General features: G+C 41.1%; 1 protein-coding gene across 4 annotated transcripts in view; it reads right to left on the bottom strand.

The window, feature by feature from the left end:
* Positions 1-18555, bottom strand: part of LOC122807740 (laminin subunit beta-1-like) — a 2263691-nt gene that overhangs the window by 558616 nt on the left and 1686520 nt on the right. For all 4 annotated transcript variants that reach the window (XM_044078727.1, XM_044078725.1, XM_044078726.1 and 1 more), the window contains one exon: positions 5334-5548. In XM_044078727.1, the coding sequence (XP_043934662.1) occupies positions 5334-5548 (215 nt within the window). The remainder of the gene's footprint in view (positions 1-5333; positions 5549-18555) is intronic.

Genomic DNA, 18555 nt, shown 5'->3' with positions numbered 1-18555 from the left:
CTAGTGTATCAGGCAAGGTGTTTGGCCTTAAGGGCTGCGATTGGTTGACACACTGATTTATTGAAGTATGTGTTGCATGTGTTTTGTTTTGAGGTGGTGGATTTGTGGATGTCTGCTTTGGGAGCCTCTGTTGTTTGGGTAAGTTTTATATTAGAGCCTCCGAGTATGTCTTTGTGTTTTTATGTGTTTGGTTTGCAGTTGTGGTAGGTCTATGTGGGACTGGGATTGTTGTGTGTGTGGTTGCCATCTCCTCCTGTCTGGTCATGCCAGTCCTGAGTTGAGAGAGTTCAGCCTCCAGTTTGGCTATATAGTTGCATCTCGCACATGTATTTGTGTTTGTTGGGAGGAGGAGAGGGTTGTCTGTGTACATGAGACAATTGTAGCATTGTCTCAAGATGCCCAGATTGACCAGCTGAACTGGAGACGACGCCAGTAATCTACCACTCGACATGCTAGAACAGTATAAGGGAGTGGTATACCTTTAAGGGAAGTGGGTATTCACAGGGGTGGTAAGTAGATGTAGTGCTTTACTTAGTACGAGAGTGCTTACTTAGAAGAGAAGTATTGAGAACAAGTGCTAGGCTTATAATACAGTGAGTAGTCTGGTTTTACTAAGAGTAGAGCTTTCTTAAGGGAAAATTTGAAGAACAGACTTGGCTGAGCCAGAAAAAGTTTAACATTGTTTAACTGACACTGCGCTATGCACACGACTGCGCAAAGCCGTGCAAACGCGGATTTTAAACAGTGAACTACAAAAGAGCTGGAAATGGTCCCAAACAACCAATTACTACAGCTTCTTGTGCTGAGGTCACTTCCCCCAAGGACAGGTAGGCTGCTCAAGGCTCCCCACTCCCACTGGTGAGCAAAGAAACTTCCTTCTATCCAAGTAAGGTAATGGACAACACAGGAACTACACCACAGCCCAGAATACAGCAATGCCTGTAAACTGGTCTAAACTAGTCGAGGAAGGCGGGAAAACAAGGATTATTTTTTTGATTTTTTGTTTTTTAGATAGAAACACACAGAAAATGCAGAAACAGGGATAAATTAGTTACACAGGCTAGCACACTTTAGTGGGCAGCCTCCACAGTTAAATTAAACAAACAAACAAACAAACTTTCGATCAATTTCGACTAAATGTAACTTTTAAGTGCAGATTTTAAAATAATGCAGCAATCAGATAAAAAACAGTTCAGGCTAGTTCAAGTTAAGCTACAGAAGCTATTTCCAGTGAAAAAAAGCAAAGATACTTAAATCCAGAAGGTAGTCGCTTTTCTGAGTTCCCTGCTGCTAGGACCACTCTATAAACCCACGTGGAGCTTGTCTGAGCAGTATAGCCAGAAAAAAATGCCCAGAGGCGGATTTTAAACAGTGAACTACAAAAGAGCTGGAAATGGTCCCAAACAACCAATTACTACAGCTTCTTGTGCTGAGGTCACTTCCCCCAAGGACAGGTAGGCTGCTCAAGGCTCCCCACTCCCACTGGTGAGGAAAGAAACTTCCTTCTATCCAAGTAAGGTAATGGACAACACAGGAACTACACCACAGCCCAAAATACAGCAATGCCTGTAAACTGGTCTAAACTAGTCGAGGAAGGCGGGAAAACAAGGATTATTTTTTGTTTTTTTGTTTTTTAGATAGAAACACACAGAAAATGCAGAAACAGTGATAAATTAGTTACACAGGCTAGCACACTTTAGTGGGCAGCCTCCACAGTTAAATTAAACAAACAAACAAGCAAACTTTCGATCAATTTCGACTAAATGTAACTTTTAAGTGCAGATTTTAAAATAAAGCAGCAATCAGATAAAAAACAGTTCAGGCTAGTTCAAGTTAAGCTACAGAAGCTATTTCCAGTGAAAAAAAGGTGCCCTCCATTACAACTGAATTCATTCATTCATTTCTAATACAAGCTTTATTCCACTGAGTATTGCAGGGAATCTGGAGTCTGTCTTGGTTAGTAATGCGTGTAAGGCATGAAACTAATCCTGGATGAGATACCAGCGCATTGCAGGATGCGCGTGCACACACACACACAAACACACACACACACACACACACACACACACACACACACACACACACACACACACGGCTTGGGGTAATTTGGGGGTGGGTCACAAACTCATCTGTTAGCATCATTTAAAGGATGTTAGGGAAAACTAGAGTTATGCATGAAACCTGATGTAGACAGAGAGAAGCCATGCTGGCTTAATACAGAAATCGCCACAACTGGGTACTGAACCAAAGAGTCACTTTGCATAAAAGGTACTCCAGCTGGGTATTGAATTAAAGGATGAGGAAGCAATGTTAATCATCACACTACTGTGCCACGCCCTACAAATGAATGCTGTTTCACCTATCCCCAGGATTCCCCCCATGGTATGAAGAACTGACCCTGTGGTATTCAGTCTTTTTTCGTTCACTGTTGGTTGCTGGCTGACCCAAATTCAGCATAAATTAGTTTGCTTCATTATCTTCTGATTGAGTTAGCTTCCATTTCACTTTTTTAAATCAACAAGAACTGCATCAGGTCAAATACCTCACAAGATGTGCAAACGTACCACATTCTTTGTACTACGCACTATTTGTTACCATATTTTAAATCTTTGTGCTGTCTGCAAAGAATAACCTTTTCTTCCAATCATCCTATTTTTCCTCTGATAACCTTATTAATAACTTATCAAATGCTGGTTCTGTTGATTTAGTAGTTTTAGTCCAGATTATGCCACTGGTGATGTGTGTCTGCACTGTGAGCCTGCATCCTGCAAGACCCATCTGGAGATAGAGATATTAGCAGCCAATTTCTTATTTACTGATCCTGAGGAGAGCATGTGTGATTAAGTGTCTACAGGACTTACCCTGGATGGTGGTCTGAGAGGCAGCAGCCTATAGCCACAAGTAACTGTAAAACCCACTGCACTCTTAACCCACTAGTCAAAAGCAGGTGATATGTACAGGAACTAAGCTACAGATAGCTGAAATTACAAACAGACATGTTCTAATGCAGTTCCTGGCCACATACAGTAGTTGTTAGGTCACACTAAATCATATCTGAAACAAACTTTGACAATAATGAGATAGTTTCTTCAGGTCCTGCATTATGAATGTGGTGGTTTTACTTTATTACCAGTGTTTGAATTGCATGTCCTATTTTAATCTACTTTGTTGAAGACTGTATGCAAATCTACATCCCTCCCTGTGTTCTGGAGGGGTTTTGCTGGTTTACCTATGTGTGCTTGCTACATATCTTTTTGAAACACCATTTTCCGAAAATTGAAGATCAAAAACAGTGGGTTGAAAACCATAGAAAAGACAAAAAAAACTTTGTTTGCCCAGGAGGCACTCCCCCTTGTACCCCACAGTCTCACTCACACCAACCTCACAGTCACCCTACAGTGGAGAAAAAGGCAACCCACCTTGGACAACACTCCACTGACTTATACAATACAACACATTCAGGTGAATTCACCACAACATTACATTTACAAACTAAAGCCACTCAACCATCAATGTTTACATGACACATTACTATGCTGTTTTTGCTGGCGTCTCCTGTTTCCTACTCAACCCAGAGACATGCCATAGATGAAATGGTGATCCATCAAATTAATTGCAAGTGTTGGTTTAGTGTGAATTTATTCCTGTAATGGACTGGCATCTCCTCCAGAAGTAATAATCTACCTTGCATCAGCTGATAGACAGGACAGATTACAGCTCTCCTTGTGACTCTCAGTAAGATAAGGTGGTTCTTGGAGAATGGAGGAAAGACTCTGATGCATTATTCCTAAATAATAGTGTATTCAATTGTTTGTTTCATTGTTTACCATATTACTGCACAATATTTACTGTGGCATTCACTGTGATCACATTTAGTGCATCTTTAAAGTCCATTCTCAATCGAGCTTAGTTAGAAACAATGTTCATATTTTTAATTTTGTTCCAGTAACACTAATTTAAGTAAGGAAAGACTTATGGGATATGAAAGTTGAACATTCCTGTACTTGAGACGCAGGTACATAAGTAGAATGCACTACGAGTCTGTAAGTATTCCTTCATGTCAACGATTATACAGACCTCTGTAAAGATTTAAAGATTTATTTTAATGCTGCTTTAACAAACAGGATTAAGTTAAATAGCCTTCTCAAATTGTGTAAGAAAGTTTTTCCCAAGAGCAGAATTGTGTAACATTGTATTAGGCTGCTATTTATACTGTGATTAAATTCTGCTGCTGTGTGTCCCTTACTGTAACATGTCCTTCAGGTAGAACCTTTGCAGCAATAAGAGAGACTTTCTTCTTCTTCTTTTTCTTCTTTCCCCTAATTTACAGTGATTTTGGAGGACATGGCAGGTATCCCCTACCCCCCAAAAATTACAGTATAAAATATTCATTGTTTAGAATTTGGCTAACTGCCCTTGTTGGCCATTTTAAGCCTAGCCAGTTACCCCATGTGAGAATCAAACCCTGCACGTTGTGTCTGTAAGGTAAACACTTTAACCATTATGCCAACCTCCCACCAAATGATTAGTTACTGACTGTGCAACCATAGTAGGACTCAAACCTCCAATCTTCTAATCCGAAGTTAGACACCTTACCACATTGCCAACCAAAAAATCACCCCTCAGAAGTTGGATTTGAACCCACACCTCTATGCAAAGACCAGAATTCCCATGAACTTTGGAAGAAAATTAATCCTTGAGTATGGCACTTAGACCACTCGGCCATCCTGATATACACAGTCAGAGTTCAAAATCAGAGTTTGTCAGACTGAGATTGAATGTTATTTCATTATGTCTTACACCACTGATTATCAGATTTCTACATTTCGTTATCAAGCTAAAATATGTATAGTTTTAGTGTTTGTCCTGATTAAACCTTACCTGCACATCACATAACACATGCCTATTTGGACAGAGTTGCTGTGTTCATCCAGCCTTTCCATTTAAGATGCCAGACAAATGATTAATTTATGTTAGTACATTGTAAATCAGTAAATAAAGAAAGAGCAAATGCAGTGACAAACAACACACTCAAAACAATGTCATGTTCTGTTCAGCACAGTAAGTAGAAGGTGTGTCAACAGCTGTAATTCATGAAACTGGCATTTCTTATAATACTTTATATAATTAGTTATGTCAATCCCTGTTATCCGTCTAGGTTATTCTGTGAAATGACATACATCTACAAAACTGATTGCAGTAACGTTTTGTATATTCATGATGATGAAGTCATGCAGCACTAAATTTGACTGTTGGACGATTTAGCCATCATTCCCAGTTTATGGTTATATGACCGCTCTGTGGGACAGACAAATAGATGGATGTGTACTCACCATATTGCAGTCTGAACTGAGTGACTGCCTTGGATTGCAGGCACAAGGCTCACAGCCAAGATCTTGGCCAAAGTTCCAGTGATGTGGGGCACACTGGTCACAGTTCCTCCCAATGATATTTGCCTTGCATGGACAGTTTCCTGTTACACGGTCACAGTAGCAGATCTCACCAGTGCAGTGAGACTGTAAGGTACCACGAATATTACATGTACATCCTGCAGAGAAAGTTTAGAGAAAAGTTACTTTTGGATAAAATACAGTTTCTCTCTGAAGCCATGCATGCATACAAAGAGTTTCTCATCATACGCCATAATTCTGTAGTTTGCAAAGTGATATCGGCAATGCAGTATTAATTTTTAGAATAGAGAAGATATGCATAGGTTGTGTGACTTATACAGAGGTATATAGTAAGCAACTACTAAATGTGGTATTATTTAAAACCCCTAATATTCAGAATCACAACTTTCTATGTTTAAATACAAGGGAGGTTGCATGCTTAAGACACAGAGAATGTATGAAACGTAAAATAAATAAACATTTGCTTTATATTTATATTTAGTTTCATTGTATGTTTGTATTTGTGCCACTATGATTTGGAATACCATCCCAGTGACTATGCTAGCTGTAGCAAATGCAGGCACATGTAGAGGTTTGAGCCAAAAAAATGGAAGCCTGATATCATTTGGGTACTGTGTACCTGGAGGGGCAGAAACCTGGTGTCACTGCCATCATTTCTGCCTGCAAATCCTGGTATTTTAAGACTTTGTGTGTCTCTCTTTGTACAATAAACACTGTAGTCACTGGCTGTAGCAAACTGATCGATGCTACTTTTGTCTTCCTTTCATGGACTACTATATTTTGTTTTCTCACATCTATTTTTTTGAACTGTTGGTAATGGGTAATCCCATGAGATATAAACTTCATCATTTTGTATAATGCTTTGTGACTCATGTTTTCAATGTTTTTCAGATACTTCAATATTATAAAGTTTGCACAATCTCCAATGCAACAGTCTTGTCACATTATAATGCCTTTCAGTATACAGTCCTTCTGCCATTACAACAAGGTATGTGACTGTTTCCAATTCTGTTAACAAAACCTACATTTGTCTGTTTCTCCCACATATGCAATGGACTTTGCAAACCAATGTGTATGTAGTCCACTATCCTGCATCACCAATATTAACCTTTCATCTTTTGGTTTAAATTCACCTCTCCTTAACCATTCCTGCTTTCAATCCTTATCAACATGAGGTTGTGCCAGGAGATTTCTATATTTGCAACTATATTTATGCATTTTCCACATTTCTTGCCTTCTCATCTGATCCTTCACCATATATTCTTTCTTTTGCTTTTTGACACATTCACTTGTTGCCTGATTTTTATCTATTTCTGGTTTGATTTCCATTCCCACTTGACACCGATATGCTTCTGCTAAACTAAGCAAGGAAGTCATCTTAAACTTATTTTCCTCATGTTTTAAAACTTCCACTACATTTGGGTCTTGTAAGGTCAGCAGATATGTGTGGAGTCCTATGATTGTAGATCTGTACATGTAATCAATTTGAGGAGGCCTATACCGCCTTCAGAATGGGGAATATATCGTCTTGGCATAAAATGATTTTTATAAATCTTTTGATAAACGTGAAGCATCCTTCTTGTTTTCTTCTCCAACTGATCCAACACCTTTTGGGGCCTGTCAGTCACTCCAAAACTGTAAGTTAGGACAAGAAGAGCAAATTGGATTATAACTTGGATTTTATTCACAGATGTCAGTGCTGTGTTCTGTATTCATTTTAGTCTTCTAAAATATTCCTTACCAAGTTTTATTTGCATTTGTTCATGTTTTACTGATGCTCTTTTATCAATTCCCAAGTATTTATACACTTCCTCTTGCTTAAGTTCTTTTATACTGCATTCCTCTCCCAGGCTGATGTTTTCTTGGTGCTGCAGCTTTCCTGCTTTAAAGGTTGCTTTCGCTCATATTTCAAGACCAAACGACATTCTTATATCATCTGAAAAAGTTTTGACCACTTGCAGTTTTGCTTTCATTTCCTCATCCGATGAACTATACAGTTTTAAATTATTCTTTGTTGTTTTCTGGGAGCCAAATTATAGCCATGACCTAAGGTACTGTGGTGGTGGTGGTGCTGCGGTAGCATTGTCACCTCACAGTAAGACGTTGTCCTCTTCGATTCTCAGCTAGAGCATCTTCTGTGTGGAGACGTGTGAATGGGCGTACCTTCGTTGAAGGTTGTGCGTCAGGGCCGGCAACTCAGCACGTAAAAATCTACTGCTAATCATTAGTGGACCGGAGTTCTGCTGTGGCGACCCCTAACTGGGAAAAGCCGAAAGACACAACAACAACCTAATCTGTTAAGTAGATAGCTTAATGGGTTAAGGGCAAGACAAAAGAGCAGCGGTGACAGAGAGTCATCCTGGAAATCCCCCTTTGAATTTTTATCCCTGGAATAATAATTTGTCCTTTATCATAGCTTAACTGGAAAGTGGTTTGCCATTGTTTCATGGTCGCTGTTATGTAATCCATCAGAGTACGGTGTATTTTATACATTTTTAAGAACTCTTTTATCCATAAATGTAGGATATTGTCAAATGCTTTTTTTGTAGTCTATCCACGCCATACTTAGATTCTTCCCCTTTTTACAGTTCTCCACTATGACTTCCTTTAACATCAAGTGATCCTTTGTTCCATATGACTTTCTTTTGTTACCATTTTTTCTATTGCTGTGATTGACTTTTCTTCTAAATGGCTATAAACTCTGTCAGCATCCATTCCAGTGTATTGTTTATACACTGAGTAGCATTTAATGTGAGATGATGACAAACTCAGGTCATGCGGGACTTGTCGACATCCATACAGTCATGAACAGCAGTAATTTGAATGGCCAGTAGTTAGTCCTTGAATCCTCTATATCGTAAATATTCTGACTCCCACATTATTATTTACACTGTCCTTAAATTCCTCCAACTTTTTTCTGCTCCAAAATATTACCTATTACAATTGCACAACACAAAAATATGAGCCCCACAACTTTCATAAAGTCCAATTGCACAAGAAATACAAAGAAGGTTGGAACTTGCCATAACTCCAGTTAGGCACTTTTACAGATGGGTTTTACTCCCCCTGCACCCCACTGAAGGCTACACCCCACATATATATACTAATGCTGAGATTGCAGTGTCTCACAGATAGAGAAATATACCACAAATTTTTGGTAAATAAAATGAAGAAAGCTTGTAGTATTAATCCCATAGGTTCATGGGTATGTTCATAGGTATCTACTAGGCTAATGGCCCTGGAGCCTTTACAAGCCTAGCCCATAGGATTACCCTGGTATCGTGCCACCCGACCTTAATTCCCAGTGCCTCTGTCGAGTAGAGCCACTGGAGTGATCCCCGGGGTGAATTTTCTATTTCCCATCCACTCATCAAGATTTCTTTTGAAGAGGGCCAGTGAGGTGCTCTGTTTGACATGTACAGGAAGTCTATTCCATAGCATGGGCAGTCTCTGGGTTATGATCCTGTCCCTCCAGCATGTTCTGTTGATTGTGGTAATGAGGTTGAGGTCTCTGGAGCGTGTGGTGCGGAGGGATTATGATTTCTTTAGATGTAGCATTTCTAACAGAGCTGGGTCAGACATGGCTTTGTAAGTCAAGCAGAGACCGCCTCTAAGTAGGCGATATGAGACAGGGAATAGTTGGGAGTTTTTTTTAGTCTGTCCATATAAGATAAGTGTTTAAGGCCTAGGATCCTCTTTGTGTGGTACTTTTGCGGCTTCTCCAGTTATTGCAGGTGTCTAGTGAGGTACATGGCATTGTACTTGATGACTGGCCTAATGAGGGAAGAGTAGCGGTAGACAATGACCTCTTTCTTCATGGATGCCAAACCCTTAGTAATCAGATGTGCCACATAGAAGGACTTACTGACCACAGTGGTAATGTGGTAGTCAAAAGAGAGGTTGCTGTCAACCTGTGTTCCCAGATCTCTTATAACGCATTCTGTGTTCAGTGGACTACCATCGATGTGGTAATTCATGGGAACCAGGTTTTTTCCAAAGGGGATGACGACACATTTTTTGGCAATGAGCTTAAGGCCATGGTTCTGACACCAGTCGTTGGTCTCAGTGAGGCCTTTCTGTAGGATGTCAACATCACTTGGGGAGTTAATAATAGCTCCCAACTTTCAATCATCTGCAAAGTTTGTCAGCCAGAGTCCCTTCATGTTAGCCTGGACTTTAGAGAAGTAGATACCAAACAGGAAAGAACTCAGGATCAAACCCTGTGGGACTCCACTCGTGACTGGCCGGCAGTCTGACTTGGACTCAACTACTTTCACACTGTGGGTTCTATCTGTGAGCCAGTTTGCAACCCGCCTAGTGATATAGGGATTGATGTCTAGCTTAGTGAGATTTTCTATGATTTCTGAGTGGGGAATGGTATCAAAGTCCTTAGCCAGATCAAGGTAGGCTGTATGAACCACCTTGCCTTCATCCACAGCTTTGGTGACTGACTCAAAGAAGTCGACCAAGTTGAGCAGGCATGATCTACCCTTCACAAAACCAAACTCGTTGTGATCCAGAGGTTCCCTATATTCTTGTTTATTAGGTCCATGATGATGAATTCCATACCTTTGCATATCAAACTCGTCAGGCTAATGGGGTGATAGTTCCCAGGGTCTGTAGTCGCTCCTCCTTTGTGGAGAGGGATGACTGTAGCAGTGCGCCATTCGGTAGGGACAAAGCCTGAGGTGAGGCTGTGATTAAACAGGACACACAGGTGAGGTGCCAGTTGAATCTGTAGTTCATGCAGAACACAGCCAGGGATATTGTCAGGTCCCACAGAAGCTGTATTCTTAGCCTTGGACAGTGCTGTTTTAACGTGTGCAGCAGTAATATCGGGTGCCTGGCAATCTACTGGTATTGTGATTGGTCCTTTGGGGGGAGAGAGGGGTAAAGTTGGCACTGAATCTATCGGCCAGTATATTGGCAATATCTGTTGGCTCGGTATAGCAGGTACCATTGTGCAGCAGCTCAGAGCAAATCTGGGTATTGCTGTGGAGATTCTTTACATAACTATAGAAGGCCTTGTGGTTGTCTTTACTATCTGCTGCAATTCTGTTTTCATAGCTAGCTTTAGCGGATTTGATGAGAAACTCAATTTTTGTTGTGGCTGATAAGGGAGTTTTTACAGTCTTGGGACTTCGCCTTTTTCTGCATCAGTTTCCTCCTTCTGTTGTAGAGTTTGTTTATGGTAGGAGACCACCAGATTGGCTTCCTTTTTTTGGAAGAGAGCATCTTGGTTCTCCTGGGTATGGCGAGATCCAAGCATTTGTGTACGTGTTCATACAGTGCACTGGTGTATGATTCAGTGGTCATGCAACTATTCTCCATTTGCATGGGTGCCATGAAGTTAGCCACATCTGTTTTTAGGCGCCCAGAGTTAGCTTTGGAGAAGTTTTTTATGGTGGTTACCTTTGGCGGGGGTGGGAAGTTGGGGGTGGGATGGGTGTGGATTTCCAAGGTGAGTAGTTTGTTTTAGCTTGTGAGTGTTGATCTTTATTTCCTTGATTAACACTTGGCTGCTGTGTGTCCCTGGCCCCAGCGTCCACACCTACTCTCTCCATCCTGATTTTCATGCACCAGGGTATGCGAATGTGTCCTGCTTGACGGCCACAAACCTTAATGTAAAATAATTCCTGCTGTCTCACCCCTAAATCCAGGAATAGAGCCTAACTTCTCCCTGAACCTCAATCCCTCAAGGAAGCAAGAAACTCTCCATCATGATTTTCCTGCACCAGGATATGCGAATGTGCCCTGCTTGACGACCATGAACCTTAATGTAAAATAATAAATCCAAGAATAGAGCCTTACTTCTCCCTGAACCTCAGTCCCTCAAGAAAGCAAGAAAGTATGTGTTCTGCTACTACTGGCTGTAAAATTAATTTTGCATAAAATAATACCAGGTGTTTAAAGCACGCATCCTTGCCAGGACAGCCAGCAGCCTTACCCCTCCTTACTCTTTAACCCCTACACTTTCCCCTCTTGTAGCCTCCTTATTTAACACCAAACTTCTCCCCTCTTGTAGCCTTCTTATTTAATACCAAACTTCTTCCTCCTTCACTCCCAGACCTGCTATCTCCCTTGAGGAGCTACTGTTGCAATATATGGTTTGCCCACTAGATGGCACCATTTTCCTAGTTTTACCTTTGTTTAACATTTTTCCTACTGTCTTAGAACACAGCTCACAGGCATGTAATTTACTTTTTCTTGTTCAAGTCCCACTCTATCCTTCCAAAGTTCCTGTTAATCACTCTATTACTCTCCCCACTATCACTACTATTAAGTTCCTCATCTTCTTATTCATCTCCACCTGAACTTACTGTCAGCAGTCAGCACTCCACTGATTGTTCTCATTGATCTTTTTCCTTCCATTGGCTCTACCCACTCTGTTCACCCTGCGGGCTCACTCCGCTCCCCTACACTACCCCCAATTTCCACCCACCCTCAGTACTCCTACTTTTATCCACCCTAACCACACCCTCATTCCTTACAACCAATCACAAAGCCCAAATCCTTAAAGTGCTAAAACCTAGTACACACCCAATGCTTAAATTGTAAACTATCAGTACCTACCTTCAAATACTTCCACAATGCCATCAATATCTACTATATCACACCTGAAGCTTCTACTCTTATTTTCACTCCTACCTTTGTTAAGTATACCTTATCTATCTACCTTCTATGAACATCTCAACTACCTAGGTTTTCACTACCCCACTAAGCAAACCTCCACACCAACTCTTCCAGTCTCTCAAAATCATATAAGCATATCCTGCACATCTAACTACATACTAGCAAAATATCACAGACTGACTCACATCAGAAATAACAACCCAAAAGCGAAGAAACACCAGAACCTAACATGTATACTCCTAAAATGTACATTTAAAATACAATACCACTCCTTAATAGATGGTGACATACATCCAAATCCTGGCCCAAATTCCATCAATTCCCCAGAGCTCCATACCCCATCTCCCTCAAACACACAAACCCTCACCAGACCCCCTAACTCACTCCTGATTGCCGATCTCAACATTCAGAGCATTAATAATAAGGTTGCCAACTTACATGCTCTCTTGGATGTTCATTCATTTGACATCCTATGCCTCATGGCTAAAACCAGCGACACAAGACAATGAAGTCATATCACCCGGATACAATATCCTAAGACTAGACTGCAAAGCTAAGAAGGGTGGGAGGCAGCTCTCCTATACAAATCCAGACTACAAGTGACCTCTGTAGACTCCAAACCACCTCTAGATAGTAATGCCGAGTTCATTATTTTCAAGGTTTAGCTCAATAAATGTAAAGCCATCTATATCATCTGTGTATATCTTCCCCCAGGTAATAATACTAACACCCTTGAAGACATCCTTAGCTGGCTGTCCACTAACTATCCCCAAGAAACCATAGTCCTCAGCGACTTTAATATCAATTGGAAGGACTGTACCACTGAACACCCTACTACCCATATTAACCTATATGGTTTTACTTAAACTATTACCTTCCCCACAAGGACCAACAAACCCAATAACAAATATAGTACCTTAGACTGGATTATCATTAACAGTCATCACCAATTATACAAGGTAGGGACCCTCCCTGGCAATGTAAGTGACCACTCTCTCACCTTTACAATCAGGCATAAGACTGACATTCCTAACCTAACCACCTATAAGACAGTAAGGAGTAACAAAAATTTCAAGCCTGACATCTTCCAAAGTGAACTGAGGGCATGTGATTGGTCAGCCCTAAAACATCTTCCACTGGAGGAATCAGTAAAATACTTTAACACTAAATTCTTAGCCATTTGAGACTGCCATGCACCAACATGTACTATTAGAACTAAGATTAAACCTGCCCCATGGATCTCAAAAGTAACCAAACAAAAAATCCTACTTAGAAATAAAGTCTGGGCCAAATGGCACACTACAAAAAGCCCTGCAGATCATATAAAATTTAGACAGTTAAGAAATGATACAAAAAAGCCATTCTGTTAGATAAAAGAAACTTTTACTATCAACTCCAGCAAACCCATCAAAACAAGTCTCAAAAGTTTTGGGCAGGCATCAATAAACTTTTACACCCTGGTCGTTCTGTCACACCAACCCCATCAGGCACTAACAATGAAAATCCCAAACAAATTGCCAATACCTTTAACACTTTCTTTACAGAGACCATCCAATCTCTTGCCAATCAATTATCTCCTGACAGCTCTAGCCCAACTACTGCTATATTCAGCTCACTCTCCTCATTTCACTTTCCATCTGTTCCTACATCCCTTGTCTGTACCCTTATTCAGAAACTTAAACCAACCACCCACTCAGCTGATCTATTACCAGCAGAATATTGACAAAAAGGCTGCAAAAGCCATAGCCTATACCATATCCATCCTGATTAATAGAACTATAACTGAAGGAACCATCCCATCTATCTGGAAAGTTTCACATATTATCCCCCTACATAAAGGTGGTAACTCCAATGAGTTATCAAACTACAGACCCATAGCTATACTATCACCCCTGGCAAAAATTATGGAAAAATGTGTACATAAACAACTGCTAAACTACCTTGCCCAGAACAACCTACTAGCTAACTGTCAACATGGTTTTAGGCCATTCCCCAGCACCACCTCTGCCCTCTTATCCTTCACTGATTGCATTAACAAAAATCGTAATAATAACATACTTTCCTCAGCCCTGTTTACTGATCTCTCTAAAGCCTTCAATGTGGTAAAACATCAGCTACTCATAAACATACTTAAAACCCTCTCACTAGACACACTGGCTATACAATGGTTCCAATATTACTTAAACAATAGACAGCAGGTTGTACTATAGGATAATAACTTATCCACCTACCTTCCCATTGCCCTTGGTGTCCCAGCTCTATATTAGGTCCTCTCCTATTTTCTATTTTTATTAATGGCCTACATTCAGTAATTCCACAAGCTATCTGTATCCAATATGCAGACGATTCCACTTTAATCTGCTCAGCCACTTCTCCATCCGATCTACAGACTCTAACCCAAAAGGTGTTCAATGCAGTCGAAAAATGGCATCTACACCGTTGCCTCATCTTGAACCCCCCAAAAAAACTCTTACTATTCACTCCAACTCGTACAGCCTCCCCACTTAACTTTACTGTTATATCAAACAACGGTACTATCATATGTCCTTATCCCACTACCAAACTACTAGGGGTATTAATTGGTAACCTCAACTTTGACGCTCATATTAACAGTATGAACAGTCAACAAAAAACTCGGCTCCCTTTATAGGATCAAACCCTTCCTGACTCCATTAGCTAGGACTACTATTGCCCGCACCCAGTTAATCTCTCCTCTCCTCTATGCCTCCCCTATATTTGCTAACTTGTGTAAAAATAACCTTAACAAGCTAGCAATCTCCTATAACAATATTGCCAGATTTGTCATGGGCTCTGCTTTTAGAACCCATCACTGTCATAATCTAGAAAAACTAGGATGGCTAGAGTTACCAAACCAACTACTATATAACCAAATAACAGTTGCACACAAGATCCTGTATCAATCTACTAATACCCCAATGCTTAATAACCTTATCACCCCTTACAATAATCTTAAGACCCTACGCTCATCAAACAAACTACAAATAAGCAACACCAACAATATGGCTGGTGACTGCTTGTTCTCTAACACTGTTGGACCTGGAACTCACTTCCTAGTGACCTGACCTTGCTTTCCTCAATATCACCTTTTAAAAACAAACTGAAACTATACCTCAAAACACATTGGTTATACCCTTGTGCTAACCCTGACTAACGTCCTCACTTATCACTGGGTACATGGTACTCTTTCTGTACCATGCAGGTGCTCTTCTGTTAACCTATAAAGTTAGTGTGTTTTCATATATTAATCTCATGTCATTACAAACATCTTCCTGTATTATTTCCCAAATCATTTCATGTATAAAGATTCTTCAACCAGCAATGTAAAGAAATGTAAAGAATTGCTAAAAATTTGTGATGTACCTGTATTTTTAAAATTGTTCATGTAAAATAACTAATATTTGTGTTTGTTGGAGCTTTTCTCCCCAGGCCTCTGCTGAAAATGAACATATATCCAGTTGGACCAGCCAGGTCAACAATTGTAAAATAAAATAAAATAAAAATAAAATAAATAAATAAATTGGGTCAGATCTAACCAGGGAGGAGTTAACTACTGGTGCAGAGCAATGGTTGCCCATGTTAGCAATGACCAGGTCAAGGATGTTGCTACCTCAACGAGCTGGTCCAGGGCAGTGGAATTAATGAATTTCAGGAAACATTGGGAAAGTGTATTGGTACATGAGTAGTTTTGCCAATTAATGGAGGGGTAGTTGAAGTCGCCCAGTATGAGGAGTGTTAGGTTGGACCCTATAGCTATTAAACCCATTCAGGTATCTGCACTTTTGAGCAAGAACGATAGTGGCACAATGGCACAGTGGATAGTGCTGCCACCTCAAAGAAAGAGGTTCCCTGGTTTGATTCTTAGGTGAGGTGCCTTCTGTGTGAAGTCTGCATGCCCTCCCTATATTTGCATGGGTTTCGTCTCAGTGTTCCAGTTTCCTCCCCCATTCCAAAGATGTGCAATAGGTGGAATGGACCCTCTAAATTGGCCATGAGTGTGTGATGTGGATAAACTACTGTGGCAGGGCTAACCTTGGCTCTATATGATTGTCACTACTGAGATGACACCCTGACCCCATATGCAAAAATGGGAAAAGGGGTTGTGGATGAATGGATGGCTAACACCTGGGATGTAAGCACTAAAGGAGGATGGAGTGATACATCACAGTGACAGATATCAGAGAATGGGAAAGAAAGTTGATGTGGGAAAACTGTAAGTCATATCCTGACTCTGCTGAATCTTTAACTCCCCTTCTTTGCTTGTTGATGGAATGATATCTAAGATGGTAAATATATGTAAGAAACTGCATGCTATATATGGTTTCTTGTTATAAAAGTTGATTAAGGATGACCCGTACCTCTTGTTCAAAGGCTTCTGCATACTGGCTAAAGCTTTTGTTGCCCTGTAGTTCCTTTTCAGACAATGTCCAGCTAATGGACATCTCAGCATAGCTATTATATCAAATCCAATACAAATTCATATTAAAATGGCTCTGCTCAATGTCATATGTCTCAAGAACAAACTGCTCAACCTCAAGGCTCTCCTGCATTTGTAACATGTTCACTGGTTCACAGGTAGGTACCAGGCTATCAGCCCAAGGGCCTAAGAAAGCCTAGCCAACAAGGTTCCCTGGCTTTCGCCACCCAAGAAAGTTAATTTCCTGTGCTCCTGTCAAGCAGAGCCACAGAAGTGATTCCGGGGTGTTTTTCCTATTTCCCATCCACTTATTAAGATTTTTCTTGAAGAGTGCTAATGAGGAACTTTGCTTGACATAGATGAGCAGCTTGTTCCAGAGTATAGGAAGTCTCTGGGACATGAATCTATCCCTCCAGCATGTCCTGTTTATTGTGCTGACAAGGTTTAGGTCCCTAGAGCATGTAGCTCGGACGGATTGGGATTTCTTTAGGTGTAGCATGTCCAACAGCTCTGGGTTTAACATAGTTTTATATGTTAGACAGGGATCACCTTGGAGTAGGCAATATGCTATGGAGTAAAGCTGGAGTTTTTTTGAGATGGTCAGTGTATGGCATCTGTTTGAGGCCAGTAATCCTCTTTGTGAGGTACTTCTGTGGCCTTTCCAGCTGCTGCAGATGTCTTGTGAGGTACATTCCAAAAGGGGCATTGTACTCTATAATGGGTCTAATGAGTGTTGAGTAGAGGGAACAATGACCTCTTTTTTCCTAGATGAGAACCCTTTTGTGATGAGGTGTGCCATGTAGAAGGATTTCCTGACTACTGTGACAATGTGATTATCAAAGGAGAGACTACTGTCCACCTGGGTCCCCAGGTCTCTTATCACACATTCTGCATTAAGTAGACTGCCACCTATGTGGTAGTTCATGGGTACAGAGTTTTTACCAAAGGGGATGACAATGCACTTTTTGGCATTGAGCTTGAGACCATGGCTCTGACACCAGGCATCTGTCTCAGTGAGGCCCTTTTGTAGGATGTCCACATCATTCGGGACTCAGCTATGGCTCCTAGTTTGCAGTCATCTGCCAACTTCATTAGCCAAAGGCCTTCTGTGTTAGCCTGTACTTCAGAGAAGTAGATACCAAACAAGAGATGTCCCAGGATGGAACCCTGTGGTACTCCACTTGTCACTGCTTTAAAGTCAGATTTGGAGTCTGCAACTTTTACAGTGTGGGTTCTGTCAGTGAGCCAATTGGCAACCCATCTTGTGAGGTAGGGATTTATACCTAGTTTAGTGAGTTTAGCTATAATTCCAGAATGGGGGATGATGTCGAAAGCCTTGGCGAGGTCAAGATAGGCTGTGTGAACCACCTTACCCTCGTCTACAGCTTTGGTGACTGCCTCAAAGAAGCCGATCAGGTTCAGGAGGCATGCTCTGCCTTTCACAAACTCGAACTGGGTGGGGACCAGAGTTTGGAGATTTCCAATGTCTTTGTCTAAGAGTTCCATGATGATGATACGTTCCATGGCCTTACAGACCAGGCTCGTCAGGCTAATAGGGCGATAGTTCCCGGGATCAGTGGTGGCTACCCCTTTATGGAGTGGAATAACTGTTGCTGTGCACCTTTCAGTGGGCACAAAGCCTGATTTGAGACTATGACTGAACATGGTGCTTAGGTGGGGAGCCAGTTCATTCTGAAGTTCGTGTAAAACGTAGCCTGGGATGTTGTCCAGTCCCATGGATGCTGTGTTTTTGGCTTTAGAGAGTGCAGCTTTTACCTGCATAGTTGTGATTACGGGGACTCTGCATTCTTCCTGTATAGTTATGGGCCCTTTAGGGAGTGAGAGAGGGGATAAAGTTAGCACTGAACCTATCTGCCAGGATGTTGGCAATATCAGTTGGTTCTGTAATTTCCATGCCGTTCTGCTGTAACTCAGAGCAGATCTGGGTGTTGCCATTTAGATTCTTGACATAGCTATAGAATGCTTCACGGCTGTCCCTAGAATCAGTAGCGATTTTGTTTTCGTAGCTAGCTTTGGAGGATCTTATAAGGGATCTCAGCTTCTTACTGAGGCTGA

This window comes from Protopterus annectens, chromosome 7.part1 (assembly GCF_019279795.1).
Source record: "Protopterus annectens isolate FY-2018-M chromosome 7.part1, PAN1.0, whole genome shotgun sequence".
In the NCBI taxonomy this organism is placed as follows: Eukaryota; Metazoa; Chordata; order Ceratodontiformes; family Protopteridae; genus Protopterus; species Protopterus annectens.
The sequence above is the reverse complement of the archived record's forward strand: the minus strand, read 5'-3'. Positions and strand labels throughout refer to the sequence as shown.